Source organism: Ammodytes marinus (assembly GCF_949987685.1).
Source record: "Ammodytes marinus genome assembly, chromosome: 20".
In the NCBI taxonomy this organism is placed as follows: Eukaryota; Metazoa; Chordata; class Actinopteri; order Uranoscopiformes; family Ammodytidae; genus Ammodytes; species Ammodytes marinus.
This window is the reverse complement of record NC_137224.1, coordinates 17,067,145-17,094,827: the sequence shown is the minus strand read 5'-3', so window position 1 is coordinate 17,094,827 and position 27,683 is coordinate 17,067,145. Positions and strand designations below refer to the sequence as shown.

The 27,683-nt window shown below is 42.7% G+C and overlaps 1 protein-coding gene across 1 annotated transcript in view; it reads left to right on the top strand.

The window, feature by feature from the left end:
- The window catches only part of cacna1g (calcium channel, voltage-dependent, T type, alpha 1G subunit), a 161,658-nt gene extending 152,180 nt beyond the window's left edge, over positions 1 to 9,478 (top strand). The window contains exons 33-35 of the mRNA XM_080048576.1: positions 2,876 to 3,050; positions 3,641 to 3,810; positions 7,841 to 9,478. Of these exons, the coding sequence (XP_079904702.1) occupies positions 2,876 to 3,050; positions 3,641 to 3,810; positions 7,841 to 8,767 (1,272 nt within the window). The 3' untranslated portion in view covers positions 8,768 to 9,478. The remainder of the gene's footprint in view (positions 1 to 2,875; positions 3,051 to 3,640; positions 3,811 to 7,840) is intronic.
- The last annotated feature ends 18,205 nt before the right edge of the window (positions 9,479 to 27,683 follow it).

The following is a 27,683-nucleotide window of genomic DNA, read 5'->3' as shown; positions in this document are numbered from 1 at the left end:
CGTGTGTGTGTGTTTTTTTCTCTCTCTCTGCTCACCAGGCGTTGTCTCTCCCTGCCTAGATCCCTCTAGCGGAGATGGAAGCTCTGTCTCTGGCCTCTGAGAAATCCTGGTCCCTAGCACTGACAGACGACTCGGCCCCCGACGATATTAACCCCCTCTTTCTAACCAGTCTGGAATGCAATGTATTGACAGTTCCTCTTCCTCTCTCTCTCTCCCTCTCCTTCTCCATCGCTCTTGCAGTAGTTTGTGGTGTAAACCTTTTTCCCCGGGGGCCCTTCCAAAGCCACTTGTCCCCCCACGCTACTCTCACACAATGGGGGTGTAATCGGAGGGAAACCAGCCTAATGCTAAATTAGCTAAAAAAGCTAATTAGCACCTGTGGTCCCAGCACAATCAAAAATATTTAAAGAGGCTATTGTTTTATTTAGGAATGAACATGATTACTCGACATAAAGACAGACATGAGTGAAATTATTGAAATAATCAATAATCAAATGCCCGTTAACAATTTGCGTACGCCCTTGAATGAACACATTTCCAACTTTAACAGCTCAAGCCACATGTTGTCAATGACTTCATACTTCAGCTCCAGAACACATGTACATGCGTTATTATAAAGGGTCCAATACTTTCCTGTCATTTTTTACATGAAACCGAATTCATAGGAAAGTTCCTCGAAACAACGTTGTAATTTGTCATTACTTATAGGGGCAGTGGAGACAGTGTTCAGTTATTACACTTCAATTCTAATTGATAGTTGGTGACCCTCCAACTGTCAACCCTCAATTAGTGCATAGCAGGCTAGCTGAATATGTACAATAGAAAAGTTACAATTTTACATATTGAGAATAGAGTATCCAATAATAATAATAAATGGTTGATTAATGAATAGTAGTTTGGGATTAAGTTGAACCTTTTGCTTCTTTTAAACATAACACAACTGACTGAACTCCATTGTCTTCATCAGAAAAATGTTCCACTTGGTCTAAAACTAGTCCCATATTACGTAATTCTTTCCAGGAAACTTCTTTGGAGATTACCAGGAAATGACAGACTTATCGAATAAAGTTTTATAACGTGCTCATACATGAACACATCTTAATGTCCTCATTGGCTGACACACTGTGGTCTACACACTAGTGCGGCGAGCTGCATTAAGTGGTCATTATATGAGCAAAATAGTGCATAGGATATAATAGACTTAATGGAAAGAACGGCACTGCTTCAAATGAAAGCGTTCTTATCCATCGCACCGCATCCATTATTGTCTCTTAGGAACACACCAGAATGCATTGAGGCTTGTGTGTTCATCCTCCCCAAAGTGAATCTATGTGTTCCTCTACCATATCCCATACCCGAGCACTTCGTCATTGAGGAGAAGGACATCTCTCTAAATTGAAAAATAAATGACATGAAATGCGGCTGTCAGGGTATAATTAGCAACCAGTGTAACTCCTTTAATGATCGCATTGCTGTCCTGCAGTTGCTTGTCCACACACCAGGCTAGGAAATTAACTTTTTTCAAATGTATCAGGATCCAAATGTAAGACTTTTTAGGACCTTCGTATATGGGTCTGTAGTTGTTTGTGGAAAGAAACTACAACTGATGCCTAACTAGTAACCTTGGCCCCGTGCTGCACATTCCAGCGGGATCAATTTAAATATGATCACTCAGAACCCCTGGCCAGCATTGTGACATGAAATCACTGTAAATTGGATTGTGCTTGGACCAATCGCTAAGAAAAGGAAGGGGGGGGGGTGAAGAGATAGATGGTGGACAAGAGGCGTTGAAAGACCCTGGTGAACCTTACTGTGTGCCCCTCCGACTTTCTCGTCCCTCTCTCATTCCACCTTTCCAGCCTAATGTGTGTAACTCTCCAGTCCAGTAGAGTAGTGCGCCTCTTCGCCTGCCAGTGTGCAGTTTTTTCTCCTCAGTCTCTACTCCTATTACTCTTCTTATAATTATTCTCTCCTGTCTCTCTGTAACCTCTGTCCTTAAGCTCTCCTTCTGTACTTTTTCCTCCGTTTTCTGTCTTTCTCCTATGTGCTTTACATGTGGGTCCACGTCTTTCCTATCGGTCTGTGGTGTGTACCGTCATCTGTCCTATGGCGTGGTAGTAGTGTTCACAGCTGTCATGTTGTTGTAACGTGTTTGATACGGGGGGGATGTGCTGGAGCTTCCAGTTTCTCTGTGATGAATGCTGTAGATGGTTCTGTATTGGGTCGGGCTGCAGGACACTTGCCCACAGCTGACACACAATCAAGAAGCAGGCTTTACGTAGAAAGTAACACGACTATTTCGACATATTTTGTAACACTCATATATATATATATATATTTCTCTTAGCCAAAGCATATTTCAATAAAGAAAAGTTCCTGCACCATATTGACGATTTAAATATTCTACAGCAGTAAAATGTTTTACCTTCAATTCATTTTTACTTGACATCATTGTAAATGAGGGTCACCCCTCAATTGATCTTTCAAGGATAAATAAAGGAAAAATTTAAAATCCTTGTCAAAAAATGTAGAACTATAATCAAGGAATGCAAACACAATGTATTTCTTTATAAATAGATATATGTTTCAGAAAACTTAAAATGTAATCAACCGATATATCAGTTGGGCCCTACCTACCTCGTGTGTCTGGTTTCTGTGATCTGTGGCAGTCAACTCCAACGTCCAAAGCACCTGTCTGCTCTCTGTGTACGCCGATGACCACTGCCTCTTTGTTTGTAATGTGTCTTTAGAAAGACAGCAGCTGTGAGTGTGTTGGAAAGAGTGCTTGAGTTAAAGAGAAGCCCCCCCATCCCCCACCCCTCCCAGTCCTTCCAGCTCCAGAGGCACCCTGACTCTCCTCTCTCTGCCCCCCCAGCCAGAGCAGCTTGATCATGGGGAGCCACTGGAGGAGAACCTGCTGAGCGTCAGGAAGCCTACCGTGGGACGCACACACTCCCTGCCCAACGACAGCTACATGTTCTTCCCCCTGCAGCCGGCCCCGCCTACAGCACAGCTTCTAGCACAGACCCAGGGGTCCCAGCACATATCAGGTATCCAGTGACACAGCGCTGATTTAATGTTAGCTAATGTGTAGAATGTCTCGGTATTTTTCAGACCAGACTTAGTAGAAATGGAATATATTATGCATTAGTATGATCTAAGGCACAGTGAACAGCCTTACGCATTTGTATGAGTGTCTGCCGAAAATGCGCCTGTTGGAAGACAAATAACAAGTACTATAGAAGAAATACCTTAATACATCTTCACCTGATACAGACTTGAGGCAGTGGTGGATGACGCCATCTTTAGTACTTAGCTTCTTGTCCGTTGAAGTCCACCTCAACTTCTGTAAATTCTTCCCAAAGGTAAGAGTTAGCGAAAGGAAGCATTGCAATCTAGAATCACACCACTAGATGCCGCCAAACACTCTGGTATTATTATACACTGTACATTTAAAGGGAATTGACATTGGCCTGTGGAAGTTGCAAGTATTATTTCCTCTGATAACCAGTGCAATTTCTGTAAAATTAGATTAGATTAGATTAGATTGACTTTATTGTCATTGCACAGTAACAGGTTACAATTCAACAAAATGTAACAGTCTTGTATTGGTATGCTGTGCTTGTTTGTTTGGGTGCAGGCTCCAGTAGCTCGGTGCGATCCCAACCGGAGGAGTCTTCCCAGCAGCTGACCGTTCCTACAGAGCTCTTCAGACCCATCAGCCCCCACAGCCACTCGGACTCGGAGAGCATACCGCGACTACCCCCTCCCAGACGCACGCACACATTCAGCCGCACACTCCGCAGACAGGTGACCAAATCACACACATATTCACAATCGTCCATGTCTGCATCTGGAATGTTTTTATTTTCATATCAAAAACTACAGAGGCTGATTTTTACAAGGGCTGCCCCCCCCCCCCCCCCGACTCTGAATGTTCTCAGTCGAATCGGATCTGCCTGTTCAATACAGAATATTATTTGCGATACTAATTGACAATGGCCTTCCGTCTACACCAAAACAGTGGAATAGGGAGTTTTTAGATCATTGAAAATTGTGCTTTTGGAAAACGCCCTCTAGGCTGGTTCCGACTGATGATTTCACTTTCAGGAAGCAGCCCTTAATTTTACTAATTAAAACACTAGTAGTCACAAGAAGCTGCCGGCGTAGTTGATGAAAATGAAAAAAAATATGAATATTACAGCAGACCATAAGGGCCGCTATTGAGGGGTGGAAAGCGTAAATAAATAAATTGATAAAATTTTAATATTTTAAGAGAAAAAGTCATAATGAAGAAACCTTGGAAATGTTAAGGGCCCTGATACCTTTTTGGAAATATATTTTTTTTTAAATTTAACAGATAAAATAATTTAAACTTTTCAGCATATAAGGGCTGAAGTATTCCAGTTTGCTGTGAGCTTTAGAGGCATCAAGTTCATATCTATCATATGACATTTTGGTTTGCCTACTGTCTAATTATTATGGTTAAATGAATAGATAGACGATTCCGACCCCTCAATCGTAACCCTAAAACACTGCTGCACATGACAACTGCTTTAGATAATCTATTAACTGGTTGCATGGTTGCAATAAACAGTTTCACTTCTCTTCCCCCTCCTCCTTTCTCCCCTTCTTCTCGCCGGTTTTCCCCACCTGTTGCTGACTAATCTCATTCTACACACTTTAATTGGCTGACCTCAGCACAGTTTGGTCCAAAAACCGCCCGACCCTGAGCTCCTGCTCAAACACAGATACTCCTGTTTCTGAAACAGCGACAACCAGCGAACTTTAGCTACCACTGGGCCTTTCAAAAACACTGGACTACATGTTCACCTTCCAAGACACACACACACACACACACACACACACACACACACACACACACACACACACACACACACACACACACACACACACACACACACACACACACACACAGGCTTCCCTCATTATTTTCCCCCCTTTGTCACCCATTAATTTTGTTTTGATTGCTGACCATCACCCACAAAGCATCTGGAACTCTGGAACAGGTAGCTTCGCCTTTAGGAAACCTAAATCCTTCTATACTCTTATAAAAGTGGCAGCAGCTAGGTGTATCATTGCATCAGTGGATTTCGCAGTAGCCGGGTGAGAGAATGTATTTCAAGCCAGACATAGATTCTATTTGCAGTGCACTTACTACACTATAAACTATACAACTCAGGGGATTACTACAGAACAGCGAGTCATTTGGCTATTTTGTACACACACACACACACTCAGTACCAAAGTGAAAGAGCATTACAATAGAAAAAGTGATTTTCTATTGACTAGTTTAGTGCTTGAAAGCTACTCAGCTATTAGACACAGTACAGTAGCTGTTGCGCTTGCTTCAAGCGGTCTGACAGGGTGATCACTTAGTAGTGCTGTTCCAGTTAACACTACATTTTAAGCTGTGATGTTTGTAGTGCATAAACCTGTTCCCATAGTGATATATTTGACCACTAGGTGTCACTGTGGTCCTACCGTTGAGAGGCTTATACAGGGGAAAGCCGACGACTCCAAACATCTCACAAAAATTGCTGTGCACTAAAACTCATGCATGCCTCCTCTCCTCGTCCTCTCTATACATTCTAGTTGTTTTGAATTGACCTAATTCAACACAATTCTAGTCGAAAACCATTGATTTCTGTGGTCTATGAGTTCATTTAATGAGTTCTAGTGACCATTGTGCTTACTAACCCTTCCTCTCCTACAGTAGCTACATACTGTACTATGTTGACCCTCTGACTCTTGGCCTGACAAGGAAACACTGTTAAGAAGTTGGTTGGTTCATTGATCTATATGCCGCGCTGCTGACGGTTTACAGGGTTTTGTGTGAAAGGTCAAAGGTCACTGGGTCAGGTTGTCTGGCTCAGGGTTCACTGTGTCAGCCGGCGACTGTTAGCCCAGAGTCCCTCTGTCCCACAAAAAAGCAGCGGACACTTTCCTTCCAAAATCAATAGATATGAGCTTCAACATTGGAAACATTCTTCTTGTCACTTGATGCCTACTACCTGGAAACCTCCTCTGACAGAGTTGTAACAAGTTATTTCATATTTATTTTCACAGCAACAAAGGGGGAAAGATTTTCAAAGACAAAGTCCTTTTGGGAATAGTTCCTTCCTTCCAGACATGATTTAACGCGAGACACTGCAGGAGAATAGAGTAAGCCTCCTCAGATATCATCATGAAACTTTGCCAATATTTCTTTTTACTTTAAATCAATTATTTATAGTTTATCCTCTTAAACTCCAGGGTCCCCCAATTGAAATAGTCATACTGCACATCAAATTAAACAGGAGAACCTCCGCTACAAGCACATATAAGTTTTTACACACACCAAACACAACCCAAAGACCAATTAATTATCAAATATCAAAATCCGAATAGTCAACCCACTCTCCACATTTCCATTGAAACCGCTCAAATAACTTCATGGTACACAAACAAATAGCATCTCAAATGAAAGCTAAGACCCTGATGAATTCAGCAGTACCGTCTGGCTTTGAAGACCCCCTTCAGACATGTTTGAAGATTTAAAAAACACTCTGCATTCTAAAAAACTTGTTTTGTTTTATTAAATTAAATTACATCTACTCCTTCACTCTCATTAAAAACAGATTGAATCTATGAATATATGTCCAAATATTTCTAATTCAATATTAGTTGAACTGCCGGACCCAAGAAGTCCATTCGCAGTGTATGTGACTTGGAGCTTTTAAGTTTCCACATCACGCTTGTGTAAGTTGCGAATTGCATCAGGATTGGCTTCCAAAGTAGTTGTGGGTTCACAGAGTCCTTCTGATACAGCTCAACATGGCAGTAATATTTCTTTTAGCGAAGAGGGGGGATTTATTAATAATTTTTATCAGATGTGAATACAAAATGCTGGCTCAGTCTCAACAGAAGCACTTAACAGAAAGAAAATAAAAAACAACTCAAAAGAATACAACCAATAAATGTCATTAGTTGTTTACCCAACTAACTTTTGACAAATCCTAATATGGAATTCTGCCACTGAGTAACTCAGTGTAACCTCTGCTCTTTGTTGCCATGTTAAAGTTCATGGAAGAATGTCACAATTTGAATTGAACCCCACGCTGCTCAGCACAGTGAGAACTCTGGGAATACGCCGGCCAGACCGTGAACTCTGACCCAAACTAGCTTCGCATCCTCATCTCCTCACAATAAAGCCTTGTTTACACTGAGCGGTGCTGCTGGGTGCGGCTCGGCGCGCATTTATTTATTAGTTTCCACTGTCAAAAGTTGGGAAAGGGGACCATAATATGTGAACCGTGCTACACCTATTTTTTTTTCATCCTTTCGTTGGGGTACGAAGCCGTCCCAGAAGGTCCCAAAGGGGTGTTGATTGGCCGACAGAATCCTAATATCTGCGCGAAAGACAAACCACTGCGTGTGGACGCCTCGGTGTGAAGAGTCTTGTGTTTAGGGAAAGATGTTTGCGCGCAGCTCTTTGTTTATTGTTTTTCCTCTTCATTGAATTAACAAGCGGGCTACACTGTGTCCCGCTGCTACGATGTCACAATAGTTACGTAGCTGCCAGTTCAGCGGCTCTGACCCATATACTGTATCTCCGGCATAAACCCTGCCTACTAAGTCAGGGTATTGTTGGCAGTGGAAACGCAAGCCAGATCTAGGGTTACCGTGCCAAACTAAACTGTGCTGCTCAGTGGAAACAAGTCTGATAGTCTCCCCACTCTCACCCTCCCTGATCCTTACCTGCATCTCCTCTCCCTTGTCTCCTACATATTACACCCCCCCCCCCCTCCCCCTCACCCTACATGCCACCGACTCACAGGTCGCTGTGTCTACTGACTCTCAGGAGGCGCTGTGTTCGGACGGAGGGGAGAGTACTGAAGGACTTGTGAACGTGGCCTCTGTGGGCCTCTCTCCATCCCCCTCCTCCTCCGTTAACTCTTCCTCCTCCTCCACCTCTCCCTCACCGTGCTCACATCATGCTCAGCAGCAGCCAGCTCTCTGCCTGGTCCCTGCCACACCGGGAGCCTCCCCAAAGCCCTTACCAGTCAGGCCCCACGTACAGGAGGATCCCTCAGTGGACCGGGAGGTGTCCCTCATCACCCTGAGCGCTGGGTTGTCCTCTGACACGGCGGAGGACAGCGGCGACGGCGGGAACGAGGGTTTCACTGGCTACGCGGGCCGCAAGGAGAGCCGGAGTCCGTGTCCCAGGCAGCTGAAGAGGTTCCATAGCGTGGACACCCAGGGCCGCAGCGCCCTCCTGCCCGGCCCACGCCCTCAGTCCTGGCTGGACGACCCGCGGCGCCACTCTGTGGAGGTCTGCCCGTCTGCGGAGTCCAGCCCCCAGCACAGTAGCACTACAGCCTCCGCCTCCGCTTCCACCTCATCCGGCATCGTATCGCGGGCCGACAGCCTGCAGATCCAGATGCCCACTCAGACCTCGCTGCTGCCCTCGCCCCGACGCAAGAAGAAGATGAGCCCGCCCTGCATCTCCGTAGACCCGCCCGACGGACTGGAGCCTCAGTCGGGCCTCTACCAGAGCCTGGGTGGACTGGGGATGCCCCCTCCCCTCCCCGGCCGGGACACCTGCCTGAGGAGGAGAGCGCCCTCCTGCGACTCCAAGGACTCCTTTGACCTGGCGGTGGGAGAGGGTTCGGGACAGGACGGAGGCTCGCCTAACCCCAACACCAACGCCAAGCTATTGACTCTTCCCAGTTTCTCCTTTGAGAAGACAAGCTCCGAGCACTGAACACTGATCCTGATAAACACACACACACATACACACACACACACACACACACACACAAGCTGGATGAACTCCTCCACACGCACACAAACACACGATGCACTCGGTGTATCTGTGACGGTGATAGTTCTAGTAATAATGCTGTAGAGAGTAATAATGGTGAAGCTATGACAAAACAGTAAAAAAAACATCCTTGGTTTCATAAGGAGTGCAGTACTGTAGTGTGACCATCCCTTGTCTTTGTATTGTAACTGCCAAAACAACCAGAGAGAAAGACGACACGTGAAACGACCACACAAACATGACTGTTTCTGTCTCCGTGCTACGCCTGCATGCCACCTACGGCATGTGGCGCCCTCTGTGGTCGCCAAGTGAACTTCCTGGTGTTGCACAGGGTGTCCCCGGTCAGTGGAGGTACAAAGCAATATGAACGTTCTAGAGACACTATTTTCTTAAATTATTGGGCCATAGTGTTTGTACAGGATGTTGTTTTTTTAATTTCATTCGATTGTTATTGACATGTCTTTTTTGTGATTTTTCGTTTGTTGTCTTTTGTCTTTTTTTTTCACCGTAGGATATTTCTAGCTTTCTTGGTTTACTGAGGAAAGTGAACGTTTTTCAAAGTGCTGAAAACCATGTATTTGTAGGAATAATATATAAATATATATATAAAAAAAAACAAGTCATTAAACTGAGCTTGGATTTTTAAGCACACGCATAAGAATGTGGTGGTTTGATTGATAGAGGAAAAACAAGGAAGCTGCACATCTTTCATTGATTGCTTGATTCTCCTGAGTGTCTCAGACAGTCCCAAAGTCTCAGAGCGCAGGATGTGGAGACAGCGTAAAGAACATCAGTTTAAAATTGATTACACTGTTTTTGTTTGATTTTGTTTATGTTCACCTAACTTTAAATTTGATTTGTGGATTTGTGAATGTGGTTATCCATCTTAATCCAACTATGTATGCTACGGGGTGTGTGTGTGTGTGTGTGTGTGTGTGTGTGTGTGTGTGTGTGTGTGTGTGTGTGTGTGTGTGTGTGTGTGTGTGTGTGTGTGTGTGTCTGTGTTTGTTTGTTTGTGCCCTCTTTGATATGTAAATATTGCTCAAGAAGTCCCCTCCTGGCAAATTCTTTAAAAATGTATAAACACATTTGCGGTGATACTACAACAGAAGACTAACAGTACATTTTCTATTCCATTATGTTTTTTACACCAGAAATATTAGTCCACACTTGGTCAATATAGATAGTGTGTGTGTGTGTGTGTGTGTGTGTGTGTGTGTGTGTGTGTGTGTGTGTGTGTGTGTGTGTGTGTGTGTGTGTGTGTGTGTGTGTGTGTGTGTGTGTGTGTGTGTGTGTGTGTGTGTGTGTGTGTGTGTGTGTGTGTGTGTGTGTGTGTGTGTGTGTGTGTGTGTGTGTGTGTGCGCGTGTGTGCGTGTGTGCATTTGTGTGAGTGTAGAATGGACTGTCACTGCATACACATGACACACAATCTTCATAGAGCGAATCTCCTGAGACAGAGCTGGTCTTTGCACTGCCATCTAAGGTAAGTGAAATGTGAAAGGTTTTCATTGTAGTGTCCACATTTTAGTAGCCTAACACACGGGCATTTACAATCCAACAGTTGAGTTGAATTGCCTCAGGTTTTAAACAATAAAATAAGAATGCGTGGAATTTGAAAAAAGGTAACGTCTTTGGTTCTGCGCCATACATTTTTATACCTTCTTTTTTTAACTGTCTGATAGTGTTATAGGAATGCATTGCTAACTCGGTGGACTACTCTTTCGAAAGCCCGACTAAGCCCGTAGACATGTGACTGGAACAATAATGGGGGAGTGGGAATCCCGATAAGCTCATGCATTAGGTTTTAGTGTGGCTCGACAGAGAGTGAGTATCCTGGGACAGAGATAAGGGTTAGGTTTCCCCCACTTATCAGCAACCTCAACATAACTAGACTTTGTCTAAACAGTAATTTAACTTTCCCAGGAGAAATCTGCCACAGTTTGCCCTCGCTTAACATGGTGTCTGGCACTCTTCTATACATGTGCTCATCATTTAGCGGTGACATAGAGGCTGCATTCCTCTAAAGTCAGCTGTGTGCCTTTTAAGGATCATTAAGTAGGGATTGATGGAAGCTTCAGACGGCATGCTTTGTTCTGAAATGTCTGTAGCTTTTGTCAATGGTTGTCAGCGGCCATAGGAGAAGCAAGTTAATTAAAGAGCTTTCCAGATCAGTGTCATAAAAGAAAACCAATGTCCCGAGGGAGGTGTACATTTTCCTCCGTTCAACAGCGAAGGCCATTTACAACTTCTCCCCTATTTTATGTTTTTTTTTATCTTAACTGTCTGATGCACGGTTGCATAAGTTCATAGCTCTACGGCGGTGAGAATGCCGTGGCCCTGAGCTCTTGTCCTGTATGTAACGGCACCAGTGTTGATGCAGGCGTTAGCAGTAGAAAAGTCTAACCGCAGCCTAAAATATCCCGTCAGCTTTTACCGCTGAGACAGACAGCAGAGACATGGAGAATCAATAAGATCACAATAAATAAAGTGCAAACCTTCATAAACAAATGTCTCAGAAGAATACTGAAAATCTACTGGCCGAACAAGATCAGCAACAACGATCTGTGGACAAGAACAAAACAACCCCCAGCAGCAGACGAAATTGGACGAAGAAGATGGAGATGGATTGGGCACACATTACGCAAACCACAGCCAAGCACCACCAGACAGGCTCTGACCTGGAACCCTCAAGGGAAGAGAAGCAGAGGACGTCCTAAAAACACCTGGCGCCGGGACCTCCAGGCAGACACCAAGAGACTGGGAGGCACCTGGTCGCAGATAGAAAAGAACGCCAGTGACCGTGAACTCTGGAGGTCCCTTGTCGACGGCCTATACCCCAGTAGGGGTGTAAGGCATAAGTTTTACCGCTGACAAACAACAGCCTGTAGCCATAGAAAACACGGCACCACAAACCTGATCAGAAGTAGGGCAACATGAGCTGTCATAACAGGCAGGCCACGTGCAGCGCTGCAAACGTTTCTCTCTCTAACATAATTTGTATTCAGGCAGCTGGTATCCAAATGTCACTATGTAGAAAACAATACAACTTCTTGAACGCTCCTATCTCCAGGGATCTGGGCTCTGTTTTTGCTAATGATCTTTTTAAGTGTGAACACTTGCTCTGGTTCATGCCTAGGAATGTATTCAATCATTGAAAATGTTTAATTATGAAAGCGCTAAGGTCTCTGCTGGAACACAAAGGTACCCCCTGCTGTTAATTCACAACCACCTCTGGAAACTGATACAATGAAGTGAGCATGAAACACAGAAAGAAAGCAGTTGTGAGCACCTATAAGTGACACGTTAATATCATTAATCCCAGCCAAATAGTTTGGGGACAATAAAACCTACAAAGTAAAAGACACTGTTATTTTGGTTTTTCTCTGATGTTTCGAAGGCAGATGAAAGACAATGGTCTTGTTTGAACTCTTTGCCTGTCGCAGTCATTGAGATGGAGATGGAGATGGAGATGTGGCTGCACCAGAGATGGAAGGTATATCTAAAAGTTACTTGATGTGCTTCATAGTCTGTTTACAGTATTTATTGTTGATATCTCAATATCTACGACTGCCGGGTTACTAGCATAGCATGCGCAGTAGAAACCCAGTTTGTTTCTCTCACAGAGCGCGGTAACCAATTGTCCAACATAAATTCTCCGCCGATGTTTGACGCCATTTAGCAACGTGCCCCACTGTTTCTGCAGGTCTTTATGAAAGACTCCTCTAACCATCCGCGGGAATTATTTATTACATTTTTTTCAACTATAACATTTTCTTCAGTAGCCCCATTTCTCCAGGTTAGCCTCATTTGCCCCTCATCCCAAAGAAAGATGGCAGCTTGAGATGGCATGTCTTTGTCTCAAATTGCCGTGAACCCAATGAAATAAATGATATTCTCCTGGTACGTTTTAATGTTTATTTAAAATGTCTGGCTTTGCGGATTAGGAAATACAACTGTTATTTTATCTTGCAGCTGACGGAGTATTCCATTTTTGAACAATTTTAGAAATACCTTCAGAAGGAAGGGTATTTTGTGGCAATGTTGACAAACCCATATGTGGTGATTGGTTTATGCATTCAAATGTTTTTTTTATGAGTTTGACTGTTATTTGGGGCACCACAATCCCTCCGACTGCCTTATGCATGGAGGAGTGTGTGTTACTGTGTGTCTCTGTGTACATCTGCGTGTGTGCTGCACACTGTCCCGTCTTATTAAAATGCAGCCCTGCTTTGGTAACAGTATCTCCCTGTCAGGAATAACTGTTACTGACATCATTAACTCAGAAATCAGATTGGTGATTGGAATTAGCATTGTCCTCAACAGCTGGCAGAACTGAGCCACAGCACTGTTATGCTATACACTGTTTATTATATCCTGAATCAATTGACACTTAATATGCTGCTCACTTTACAGCAACGGTATAAACCAATATGGGAGAATACAACATGATATAATGATAGCATTGATGCACTTTTGGCCTAATTTATCTGCTTCGAATTCCAATATTCTAAGCTGTTCTTGTCCTCGGGGGGGTGGTAAATGGTTACTCAGTCTCCATAGGCAGCAATGCTATGCATATACATAAACAGATCAGTAAGTGCTCACACATGGAAATAGTTTCTCCCCATTCATGAGCTCAAAATGTTGACTATGTTAACCACCTTGGTTTGGGGTTTCAGTCGGGCACATGACCGACCAGATTTTGTCATCTGGATTATTTTGTATTCATTAATTTCTTTATCCATTTATAATATGTACTTTAATTATTGTTACACAATCATTTGAATAGTGGTATAGTTTTTGTACCTGTAAATGTCACACCCCTATTGGATTCTTCCGAAAGTGGCAGTAGCAACAGCCGGTATGCCCTCACACTCCCCTCCACATCAATGCACTTCTACACACTTGATAGAATTTGAGAAATATCGGTTTAGTTGCCTTGCACAATATATGGCTAGTAGCCCCAATAACATTAGCATAAACTATCAGCCATCCAACCCTCAATTCAGTTGTTAAGCATTCATAGCTCACAGGCTAGTCAGGACTTTTAGCAGCAATACATTTCATGAAGGGTACGGTTTACCAAAACCGACTACTGAGTGTAGAAAAGTGGTATTTTCAGTAACCATAACACCTAAAAAAAACTATGGACATGACAATCTTAAAACAAAAATACGGTATTTAAATTTTAAGGGTGCACTTAAAAAATAACAATTGAATATACAATATATGTAAAATGTAATCACTCTATTTTTTGGGTATTTCTTAGGAATCCTTGCCCCCCTCCCCCCCGCCCCTCCATTTGCAACTGCCTTTGGACTATTTAACAACGTTGAGCCTCTTGCCCTCAGTGGGCACTTGGGGAGAGAAAAGGTGCCACATTTTCTTTTAGTGGATATAGTGGAGTGTTAATGGAGTCACTCGCATTTTAAAGTTTTAACTTTGTTCTGAAATGGCCTGAAATCTGTGTATGTGTAACCGGTCCCAAGTGGATTGTCTGACACAATCAGACTGACACAGTTCCATTCACTGTCAATGATTCCCCTACATGTGCCCCATCTCTCACCTTTTTTCTCCAATTTTCTTTTTTTATTTCCCAGTGCTTTTGCTCCCACCTGTCTTTGTCTCTTTATATTCTCATTTGCAGTGGCTATTTTGGGTTGGAAACTCTGGTGGGGCCATGCAGGAAAATAATCTTATAACGCAATCCAGAAATACCACATATTACTACCATCACAACACACACAAAGTAGCAAGTGACAGAGGGGACCAAAATTGCAGCTGAATAATGCCATCACTCAAACACGAATCTGACGACATATATTTGGCTATTATATCAATAGCACCACCAAATGGCAGTGTTCAAGATCTCACAATATAAAAACTCAAGATCGAAACAGCATCGTGGCAACAATAAAAACACAACGGCGCACACCGTATAGGCCTACACAGCAATCAATATACAAAGCCACCACTCACAATATACCACAGCCAAAGAGCCATTTCACCACCAGAGACAGGTGAACAGCTCCCTCGGGGAGCCCACGTGAGGTTGTGCCCCCCACACACACGTATCGCCAGTTACGGATGCAGAAATTCTAATTCAAACAATAATATGTAAACTACATTATAAATTCAACTTAATAATTACACCATAATTACAAATTAGACTCACCAATGACTCACCACTCTCGGTGACATTGCTGTTAAAATCCAAAAGTCCGTGGATGAGTTCACTTTCACTTTCAAAAGCATCGCCAGGGCGTTCAGTCTCTGCTCTCCCATTGTGTTCCGTGCAAAAGTTTTGATTCTCCCGCCGTAAACCCCGCCCTTTCTACAAATCAGCCAATGAGAAGCAGTCTGGGGCCCTAATCTTCTGGCCCCACTGTCGAAACTAAAGTGTGCGCTGCGCACGCGCTTGCTCACGCACCAGCTCTCCAGTCCGCGGCTACACTGCACAGGGCCATCTCGGCTGGGCCCCACCGAGCGGAACAGACGAGACGGAGCAACGAACTATTTCACACACAACTACACTACAAAAAGTAAGACAATTGCGTTCATCAAATTAAAACTGCGGACATGTAATTAATTATTAACAATTAATTTATTATTAACTTATGCTCAATGTACATTTTTGACAAAAAAAAAAAAAAAAAGTTTATAATCCTGCCCTGCACGGCAGCGCCCTCTGGTGGGACCGTGCCCCAAAAGACCCCAAATGCAAAGACGCCATTGCTCATTTGGACATTTCAATGGCTGACAGCAGGTGATCCCTCCAACTCCTGTGTCATGTTTTTGTTTTGTATCGCTATAGATCTGTGTGATTAGAGCTTCCGTGTCTCATTTCCATCAGCGATTATTAGTCAGTCTCCCGCTTACCCCCATCACCCCCCCACCCCATCTGCACACTGAGAACAGGCAGAATAACACTCAATCAGCCTCACTAAACCAAATTGAGATTGCTGCCAACCCGGCCATTGAAACGACTTTCGCGCTGCTCGTCAACAGGGTTGCAAATGACTGACGCAATACGAGAAAATTGAAAAACAAAAAGCTGATGGGCATTTACACAACACTTTCTTGTTTACTAGTGTTAGTCAGTGTTTGGCAGAGGGCCCCTTGGGACGTCTGCCACAATAGGTGGAGCGGAGGAGGTCCTTACAGCATCAAAACAAGGCAGACTAAATATAAGGCTGCTTCTGCCAACACAGGCCTGGAGGTCTGCTCATACGTCAGAGTGATTTGGATTACATGACCTGTTAAAACAAGTATTTTCTTTCTATGTCACTTCCTACATGTGGGTCAAAGATAATGGCTTACAAGTGAATTACATTTCTATGCGCAAGCTGTGGTGTGTACAAAAGAACGAATGTATGTCACCATCACAAGAGCACCATCACTGACAAGGAAGGAACTAACAAATGCTACAACGAGTGTGTCCGTGCTCTTCCAGTTTGAACTGTTACTACTATTTAACCTTTGTTACTGTTTGTTAGCCCTAAACTGTGGAAGCATGTATTGGACTTTATTATCTGTGAAGGCAAAACAGTTTTGTAAAAGTACAGAATACAATTGACAAGTGTGAACCAAGATTCACGTCACCACAACATGAACGTGCAGCCGTCTTCGTCAGATAGTGTCTAACAGTCATCAATCACGGCACAGAGACCCGCCTCTTTATAGTGCTCTGTCTCCTGATTGGATGAAAATTAGCAGGATACTCGAAATGTTATCTTGGAATTACTGCAAAGCTGAATGATTGGGAGACCTGTGTTATGAACTGTGCATACTGTTTAAGTGATTGCTGCATGAATATAGAGTGATTAAACACGTATATTCACAAATAAATATAATTTTAGCTGGTTTAGCTGATGATTTAGCACAATGAAGTAAACTGAAGCTTTAGGTAAGGCAACAGAGAAACACCAAGTGTGTCACTATGTTGGAAAGAGTCGAGCAGTGGAAGAGTAAACCAGCGTTGCAGAAACTGACACTGAAAGACGATAAGTTCCCTTTCCAATTTAAGTAAATTGATCCTGTCGTGTTGCCATACAACATAATCTTTAGGAAACTGCCTTTGTCTTGATTAAGACTTAGTCCAAGAGTTGCAGTGGTCCCCACATTTATTAGTATCCCCAAACATTATTACAGGTGATTGAAGGCCCTGATATGAAATGAGAGCACATAAAGAACGGTTCCTAAAGCCCTGTAAGAAATGTGTCAGTACACTTTGGGAAGTTAATAGTGATCAAAGTTACTTTGATGCCCAAATATCTGTCTGAGAGTGTACCATGTTTTTTTAGACTAAAAGTGTTCATGCTGACATCGATCTGATGTGCTGCCACCCTCTGCAGCTCAGCTCTGAGATACCACTGCCTCAACTTCTCTAACTTTGTTTCTTCAGCATCCTATCACTGGCTCTTGATTTATTCTCTCTCTCTCTCTCTCTCTCTCTCTTTCTATCGATTCCCTGAACATTCTTATTAAAACAAGCCAAACTCACACGAGACGGCTGTTTGAGTCTTTCATCTAAAAATCATCCAGAGTTTATAATTGACGTCAGAGCGACTGTGTGATGTCTGATGGCAGAGATAAGAGTGGGTGGGGTCTGTAAACCCATGACTTACCCAATTCCACATGTGGAAAATATCTGACAATTGTGTGCCCTGTGGAGAGATCAGTGGAAGGTGCTGAACTAGTCCCATTGATATATGATTGCATGGCACAGTCCAATTATTAAAAAGTGATTTACAGTTGAGCAGTGTCAGAGACTGCCAGAGAGATAGATCTGGCAATGATGAGATATAATCAGTGTCTGCAGGTGGGTTGCTTTGAAAAAGTTGCTGTTGATGAAATGCTGCAATACTCGAAAAGAGTGAGCTCATTTCAGCATGTTTTTTTTTTCTGACACCAATCTACAGGTGGCAGTATTAAGCAAAGATAGCAGCAATGCTAGCTGGCAAAGGGAGGGAAGAAGAAGAACGTTGTCTAGCACACATGGACGTATTAATCATGTTGCCTAACAAGTAATCAGCTCTTTCAGGACAAACTGTTTGAAACCAAAGCCAAGTCACATGGTGAAGGGTTTGCTGTTGTTGCTGGCCCTCGTGAGAAATCTTCAGACACAAATATGAGAAATGTAATAAATGATTAACATTCTAAACATGGCCAGTAAGCCCTGGTACTTAATTAGCTTAGTATAATGCTTATCATCCCTTCATTTCCATCATCAGTATAATTAAACGGAAGGCCTGTGAATCTATTGAATAATACAGTTAAATAAAAAATAGGGACAACTATGAATTACATGTTTTAAACTACACTAATACACAACCCCAATATAGCTCAACAGGGTAATAGAAAGTAATCAAAATCCATTATCAAAGTGTACAAGATCAACACATGCGTCTGTGACTGTGAAGAATCTGTGCAGGCCCTGGCCTTGCCGAAATATTGCACTGAGCTGGAGGAACAGCAGAGATCAAATCCAATAACCGATGTTTGTTTTACAGCATTAAAGGATTAGGCTCACACTGCAATATGGGGACGAAAACGATGAGTGCTGCCCCACAATGTAAGCCTTTCCAATGTATACAGTATTGACAGATAAACAGTATTTCCAACTGGCATGGAAACCTTTTCATGCTGTCAGGGTGTCGCACACACACACACACACACACACACACACACTTACACACACGCTTAGTGCCAATCATGGACTTACCACTCACACACCTTGAGGTCCCCTCTTGGACAAAGTTGAAAAATTCACCAGAAGGTTTTGGACATGTTTATAACATGATTTTAAGCATGACCCAGAGGAGACCTAAAACAAGTCCACTGTTGACTCTGTAGTCCCCTGTTGGTGGATGTGTTATAACTAGGGCTCTCAAACGATTAACATTTTTAATCAGATTAATCACAGGTTGCTGTGTGTCCTCACTTGCTCTGAACAGAGCAGACAATGTTCCTCCTCCTGTTGCTTCCAACATCAACTGCCGCCCGCGACACAGACGTGGCCGTTAGCAGTTCAAAACATTGGCTTGCGCCTTTTATAATAGGACTATGGCTCGCGTGCTGCTATGTTTGGCTGCATGCAGCAGCTGATCCTGGGTCAGTCACAACGTTAGAGTGACTATAATGCAGAGCGGGTGGGAAGCCCAGGGTATGTTATTCTGCGCATGCGTTAATTGCGTTAAAGGTGCAGAAGCGGAATGGTTCTTTTAGCTAACTTCCTGTCAGTTACTGCAGTTAGCAGTCCCCTCGCTCGTCCCTACGTTACCACATTAATGCACTGCGGTCTTCAAGCAGCGAGTTATCTAGCATCATCTCAGATTCATAAGTGTGATAAAACATGATAAAAACCATCAAAACAGACATTGGGAAGGATGTTTACCTGCTCCGCCATTGTAGGCGCATAAACATTCACCCATGTGTTGCTCTGGCGTGCACCGGCAGTGAGACCATGAGTGAGACGGGTTCGGTTTGTAGCGTTCTCTCTTGTGATTGGATAAAAATTTCGGGATCCTCCAATACGTTTATTTGCCGATTACATCAGAGCCGGCCCAAGCCTTCAGGGGGCCCTAAGCGAAATATGATTAGGGGGCCCCTCTCCAATGTTAGCGCTGCTGAAACTATAGATCTTTGTTAAATATCATTCACACACCCAGTGTTTTCCGCTAGTGCCTCCACTGTGCGGCTGTGCGAAAATATTAGACAGCCGAGATTCAGACCCTCGTAGGGGGGTCCGGGGGTATGCCCCCCCGGGAGATTTTTTTAACCTTTTTAAAGTGAAATGCATGAATCTGGTGCACTTTGAGAGGAAAATTAAGAGGCTAAATCTGAGAAATTTTGTGTGAACAAATAATTTGGAGACACGGGGTCAGATGAATTAGAAGCTATTGAAGAAGGACACATGGATTTTCCATAAAAATATTAATATAAAATAAAATATTATGGGTTGGGCTTGGAGCTCTTTTTCTTTTACGGGACATATTTCTCTGTAATATAGTGAATGCATTTAAATGCAGTGTGAGGAACGAAGCAGAAGAACTCTGTTGTCCAGCTACTGTATCTTTTTTTCCACAGACAAGGCTGCACATACACAGTGCATGGGCAACAATTGTTTTTAAATAAACTCAATACACACTGTGCATGGATGTGAACGTGACATGATCAGATAATTTCGGATTTCCTCCCAGATGAACTGATTAAATTTTTAGGCTATTAATTATTCTAGACCAAAACATTTTATTCCTTTTTTTGTATGATAACTCACATTTGCATAGTATGATGTTAATATCAAACACACAAACTAAAAAAAAAAAAAAAAATTTTTTTTTTTTTTTTTTTTTTTTTTAGGGGACCCCCCAGGCAGTCGGGGGCCCTAAGCGGCCGCTTAGTTCGCTTATGCCTCGGGCCGGCTCTGGATTACATGCAGAGCAGCTGACTGAGAGATCGGCTTTATGAAACGCGCACATTATGTAAGTGATCACTGTATGAATAAAGAGCGATTTAACACTTATATTAACATAAATAAACCGCTTACTTCACCTTTAAAATAATTAACGCATTATTTCCAGAAATGAATCACCCTGCGTTAACACATTCATTTTGACAGCCCTAGTTGCAAAGTCGATTGTTACGCTGGTGAGTAAGTACACACACACACACACACACACACAGACACACACACACACAGACAGATCAGCTGTGTTGAGGTCAGGATTTAAAGTCTGCAAACTTGGGTTGCAACACAGATTAGTTTGACATTCCGAACACATAGTTAATACTACTATGTTATTATTGATGTGCATTGTTTTAGTAATTTTAAGTGTTTAAATGCATGTGTGTGGATGATTCGGGGACAACATGCAGGAGCCTATGTAGCCTTTGTAGGATTTTTCCATCAGTTATGTTGACACTGTAGTCCCAAGGTTAAATGCAGAGATCAAAGAAAAAACATTGCAGAACCAAGATGGAAAACAAAATACACAAGCAATCAGAAAGGTTTTTAAACAAACCAAGTGAAAAAGATTCACTGTCAAATGAAAAACTTTATACCCAAACATCCACCACAGCTCACAGAGCAAATTCACGGCTTCAACTCTGACCTGCAGTTTATAGTGTTCTTGTGCAACTAGAGATTAATGCTGACATCACTTGAGCTTTGGCTCTTTGCTGCAACGTGGCTGTGTTCCCAGCACTTACCATGGCCAAGTTGAAATAAACCAAAAATTCATCCTTTAAAGGCCAGGACACACCAGTCCGACTACCCGAAAATGGAGACTGCCGATTCAGGGAGCTCCAGTCTTCCCGTCGCGGCCGAAAAAGTGCAAAGAACACACCAAACCGACTGCTGACTTTCCGTACGCTCTGCGCTTGCGCGGGACGTGATGTCTCCATAACAGCAGGCGGCGCTAATCTGTATTGAGGCCCGAAAAAATACAGAAGCCGGAAATTATGGGACGGCTCTCTAGACCATAAACATAGATAGAAATACGTATTTATATTTATGGACCATAAAGAGCACCATTTTTAGCAGAGAGTGTCGAGCATGGTGTCGAGCAGTCAACAAGGGTTGATGCATGTGAGTACTCGCTGAACGAAACAAACAAACACATTAAAACGATGGCTAACTGGTGTTAGCTGTTAGTGCTACCCGCCTCACTTTCGGGCTTCACTGATTCGCTAGCCCTCCACAAATCAAATTGCTCCAACTGAAAGACTGCCCGCGGCTCAAAAGAAGCCCGACGACATCTACGACGACCGATTTCACGGCACACACCAAACAGATTCGTGTCCCCGCCCCCTCCCGACTCTACGACGCCGATTATCGGGCCGGTGTGTCCTGGCCTTAACATTCTGAAACATATAAGAAGTGCTCTTGGTTATTCAAAATCAATTTCAAAGGATAAGGGTGGCGTCATTCTTTCTTGATGATATTGTTTAAAAAAAAAACATCAAGCAAAAGACTTAACGCAACAATGCATTTGTCCGTCTCTCTTCTGACTCCCCTTGGCCTGTCTTTGGCTCTTTGCCCATTAGTGCCAAATGAGGACATTAAGTAGTTTTTTTGTATGGTCGCTGTGCTGCTGCAGAGTAATTGCACTGCAGGGAAGGAGTTTACCTTCTGCTCCATCACGGCTCTGTAATGTCTGACCTGACTGACACTCGCAGAGCAGCACCTGAATGCTTCATCTTGCTCTTGTTATGCAGTTCACGGCCTCCAGACAGGGAGCTTGGGAGAGAACGAGTCAACTTTAACTTTTCATTAACTCCATTTCATTAAATCGTTTGGATCAGTTCAATGACAAGGGGTCCGCTAATGTCCATTACCGAAACACACTCACACACATGCAGCGACGGAGGGAGTTGGGATTTCTTAATTTGATTTTATTCTTTTGGTTCTACAAGCCTCTCTCATATTCAGCAGATGGGACAAACGGCTGCCACTGCTTCCTGTTGTGCCAAGTGAAACCCTTTAATGCAGTTTTAACGTTGCGCTGTGCCAGGCCAAGGAGAGATGTGACCCATCCAATTGAAGTGAGTTTACAAAGTGGCTTTGACAAGCCAGTCAGATGAGACATCATAGCGTGCACCTCGTATATTATTAGACTGGGATGGGGCACCCAGATTTGGCTTTTAAGGATGTTGTCTTGCAAGAATGAGATAAATCAATTTGGTAATGAAAATGCAGATTGTGTTCCAGAGGACAGGAGAGGGATGGTTGGCATGTTAAACGGGACACGTATCTCGGACGAGATTGAGGTCAGAGGAACAAACAAGCACTCTTTAAATTAGAGAGCACCCCAAGACATGCCAGGTGAGGTTCACCTCACACACTCAACTCTATGGTCCTGTTCGTAATAGTCAGTTTCTTTGATGCGCACCAGATGTGAGTTGAATACATTGTTTTGTTTTTCAGATGGTTTACATTGTAAACATAAGGCACGTGCATGGAAATGCTGTTACATTTTTGGTCAGACTGTTAAATGAGTTAAAAAGCAAATCCCTGCTCGCAATTTCTACCTCAGTCTACATCATGGAGCATTGGCAGGTTATTCTCATGCTGGTTTTAATGTGGAGAGCATTTCGTAACAGCCAGAGTCTATTCAATGTAGTGCCACAAGGAGTTGGTTTAAATAGCCTATATTTAATGGGATATAGAGCCGTGATGTGAAGGCTGGTGTGAACACGACCTTAAATTATAAAAATGAGAAAGTTGGTGCTCCTGCCTCCAGCTGTCACAATTGTTCTTGTTGCTGCCCGTCTGACAGCAAATGCATCTAACTGTTTTACCACTCTTGCTCTTATGCCTGTCACAGCTCTCCACCCCAGTCCATTATTTTCTCAATTTTCTTCCACAGCACAAATTTAACAAGTTGTTCTCTGCTTTTGATGGCACAACATCTTGAATAGAATCTGTTTTTTCTTTCACATGTAGCCTTCACTGCATTTTCTGTACGGTACATTCAGGCATTTTCTGAAGTCCTCCTTCAAATATTCAGCTTTGTGCATTAAACAAACTGTTTTCTATAGCTTCTGCACTCTGTTTATGAACAATAATAAAAGGCAGAAGTTCTTAATGGGCAAAAACCTGCAGACTTTGAGGTGCGTATTCTCCGACAAGGCCATTTAACTCAAGCAGGAATCTTTTTTTTTTTCGCATGACGTTTCTTGTGGCAATGTTTACGTACTTGCGTTCTGGGCCGGAGACGGAATGGAAAGATAAGCATTTTATTTTTTTTTATTTTTTATGCTTATACAGTACGTCATTGGTGTGTTCCTGGTCACAAACCGGGTGCATCTCCTGTTCTGGAGAAGCTCATATCTCGCTCAAATCAACATTGAGGAGACACAGGGGACACATGCGGACCTGCTCACAGGCACGTCCTCAAAGGCCCTGGAGCTCAGTTAACTCCAGGCACTATTAAGCTGTCATTTCTAAAGCCATCATGGCTATTCAGAAAAAACACTTTGAGGAACACAGGTGAGCCCTCTTTCCAGGAAAGCATCACAGATTTGGCCAAAGTGGTGCCATACAAGAAAGTGTCTTTCAACGCTTCGGACAGGACTCAGACATATGTGGTGGAATAGGAAAATAGTTCGCAATACATTGCTACTGTGGACAGATCTTAAAGCTCCCATATTGTGCAAATGCACTTTTCCGATGTTTTTGAACATAATTATGGGTCTACGGTGTGCCTACAGACTGCCAAAGTATATAAAAAAAGAAAGCTCTCTCCTTTTCTCACTCTCCCCTTTTCTGAAACCCTCCACCTCTCCTCCCAATATACTCCAGTCAGAATTCTCCCCGTTTCTGACGTCAAAAACTGGAAAGCCAGAAGCTTCCACTGTGCAGTCCACCCCCCTATTTCTTATTGGTCCACGGCCCCGAGATCCTCTCGAAAAATATTCCTTCACCCCCGTGTTGTTTGCTTGTTGCTAAGCGACAAGATGCCTGTAGTATGGCAAAGCATGATGAATGTTGCATAATCCACTAATTTATCTTAACCACAGCAGCCTCGTTTTTAATAACACAACGGATAGGAAGATACTTGTGCTTTTTTTCAAACAGTGAAACTGAAATAAATGTTTTTATTGGTATTGTTGCCTGACTGGTGTATAGCTATTAGCTTTGGGTCAAGCATTCAGCTTTTGCTCATAAAAACACATTTCTATTCCCCACACCAGTCTGGAAATGCCTCGTTTTTAACAGGACAAAGGATTGGAAGGTATACTGAAGAAGTCTGACTTTGAAGATAATTTTTTCACTGATTTTAGTGGTATTGTTAGCAGCTAGCTCCCGAGCTAGCTTCGCAGTAGCCACCATCTTTTGCAGCATTTTTATTGTGAACATGCCGTTTCCATTAGCGTGTGGCTGTCAGTGCATCTGTATGAACATAGTCTTTCATGTAGACAAGGATAGGTCATGTCAAACTGTTCAAAGTGCGTTACTAGCACTAGACTTGGTTCTTCTCATGGGTAGGCTAAACCTAACTGTGCTAACAGGCTATACGTCATCATTGTTTACAAACAGACAGAGGGCGAGGCGTATCTGGCTTCGCTTCCGGACAGGGGGAGCTCAAATATTGTATATTTACGAGGGGAGCTGCAGGTCTTTTTAAAAAATAGGCCATTGTGCTGAACATCAGCATAGTACAATAAATTATCTGAAAGTTTTTTTCAGCAAACAATTAAAGAAAAACGTATTAGGGACCACTAAGACCATATAATATGGTGTATAATAGAACCGAAAAGTGTATAATATGGGAGCTTTAAAGTAAAGTGCATGTCATGTCCAATAGCCACATACTCAACAAATACACAATGTTGGATTGAGAAATAACCGCATGCTTGCAAACCAGATGACATAGCTGTGCTTATTATTGCAAAACTATACATTTGATCCATGATTTTTTTTATTACGTTTTCTTTTTTTTATGATTTTGGGTTAAATGTATTTATTTTGATTATCACTTGGGGATGTAAAGGTGTCAGTTGAAATGTTGACTACAATTCCACAGTGTTGTATGAAAACTGAATGAAATACTCATTACAATTTTGTTTTAATAATAATTAATTGAGCGGAATCAGCTTTTGTAACTTTCAGCTCTAACAACCAGGCCAGACTTGCGTGAGGAGAGGTGTGTGTTACAGTCTGTGCTTTTATTGTATCTGTCAAGAGGAGAATGTGTAGTCTGTGAGTATGCACGTGTGTGAGAGTGCAAGAGACAACTTTTATTTAATAAGCCCCTTAAGTTATTTTAAAGTGGACTCTGCGATTCTTGATAGTGCTTGTTGTCAAAATTACTTTTTCTCAAAATCAGTGAATATCTCCTAACTATCTGCTAAATGTCCATGTGTGTGTGATGAAAAACATTCTGGTATTAATACACAGCCTAGGCGATTTTGACTCGATAATAACTTACTCCACCTTTAATACGAAAGGATGGTGACAAAGAAATAAACTCTTAAACCTAGAGTTATATTTGTACCTATAATTATATGTACTGTAGGTACTGTTTATTGTATATATAAAAAAGTGAGAATTTCAAGAGTGAATTTCAGACCATTTCGACGGGTTTTCAGAGACATGACACTCCAAATGGATGCAAAAATTGCTCCGTGTCTGCTGGTTGTGTAAAAAGTCAACTGTTCAGGAGATAATATGTCAATATATTTTGAGTGTCACTTTCTCACACACCCAGGGCACATACTATTTGAAGGGCTGGGGCTCGAGCAAAAAGGGGCACTTGTATTTTCCAGAAAAATATGTAACCTATTTGATAACAATGAAAAATTAATGGCACATCTTAGATCAGTAAGTTTTTTTTATTTTTTTATGTATGAACTGTATATAAAAACCCCCCGATCATATCTGTTGCCAAACAAATGCTTTCACCATTAAATGACGATAGAGCGACCCTCGTACCACCTTTTTACACAAGTCTGTCACACTGTTTGTGTGTTTTCGGGTGTGGCCCTGTCTCCCACCAGATTCTATCGTTCACATCCTTCCTGTCATCTCTTTCCTTCATGGCCATTCCTCACGTTGCCTCTGTCTTCACACACAACCCCAACAGGGACAACAGATGGCGTGGATGGTGCTTTAGCTGCTGGGACAAAGTTGGGTTGTATTGGAAGCATGCATTCAATTCTCCAGCTCAAACAACATAAATATTGCAATCCGTTTATTATTGCCAACCTTAAACTACATCTCTGACTAAACAATTCCAGGGGGAATCTTTGAATTTGCCAGCTGTCCGGCATTTGGAAGTCCATTAAGGGGATGTCCCGCGCCGTGATTGTATTCCAGTTAATGCAAATTAGGTGAAATGCATCATGGGGGGCCTTCAATGCTTTTTTTTTTAAGTGAGTCCAGTGTGCTGGACTTGTTTGTGAATAATCGCAATCATCATCATCATCAACCTTTATTTAAACAGGCAAAAATTGCTAAGAAACAATGTCTTATTTAAGCAATGGCCTGGTAGGAGGTGAATGACCTCCTGGGGGGAAAGGGGAGAGGGAGAGAACAAGACAACACTGTACTATAGCCAGTAAAATCACACATAGACAACAATAACATATTCAACATAGCAACAGAAGTTAGACAAACAGCAGCAACATACAGCATAGCAATAGATAAATGTACTAGATCACGGTGAGCTTAGACTGAAGCAGCTACAGGTGTGCTTTATACATTTTGTTAGGGCCTGTTTGAAGAGTCTAACAGAGGTAAAGGATTGTAACTGTAGGGATTTTTGAATCAGACTTAAGGGGCACCGGATTTTGCCTTTTAAACAAAGTGTTTTTGAGTTGAATGGTTTTTGGCATTTCAGCGGATATCCCCCAAGATTTATGATGATAGGATGATAGGATTTATGGTTGAATGAGTTATGGGCAAATAGCTGCTAAGCCCCACCCCTGTGAAGATGTTTGGTCTAATTATGCTGACAAACAATTGATTTCAACTCATAGCAAAGGGCTGGGGTCTGCCCTGTGAGCGCAATAAACCATTTAACCGCCCCCATTCCATCTCTTTGAGGAGTGACAACGTGCTTGTCGAAAAACCTGAACAAGCCTCTGAGATTTGTATGTGTGTGCGCGCTTTTGTGCATATAAAAAGATTGAAAGGCCTCCATATTTTACAAGGTTACATTCAGTACTAGGCAAGATGACAAACTGCCTCACACACTCATATACCCACTTGCACCAGTCTTCCCTCTGGGACCTGACTGCGTGAAGAGCCTTGTCACCATGCTGAGGTGAAGTTCTACTCAGAATATTAATGATTATGAGGGATCAATCGTCTCTCAGCCATTCCACCATTAACCTCTTTACTGCCTCAACA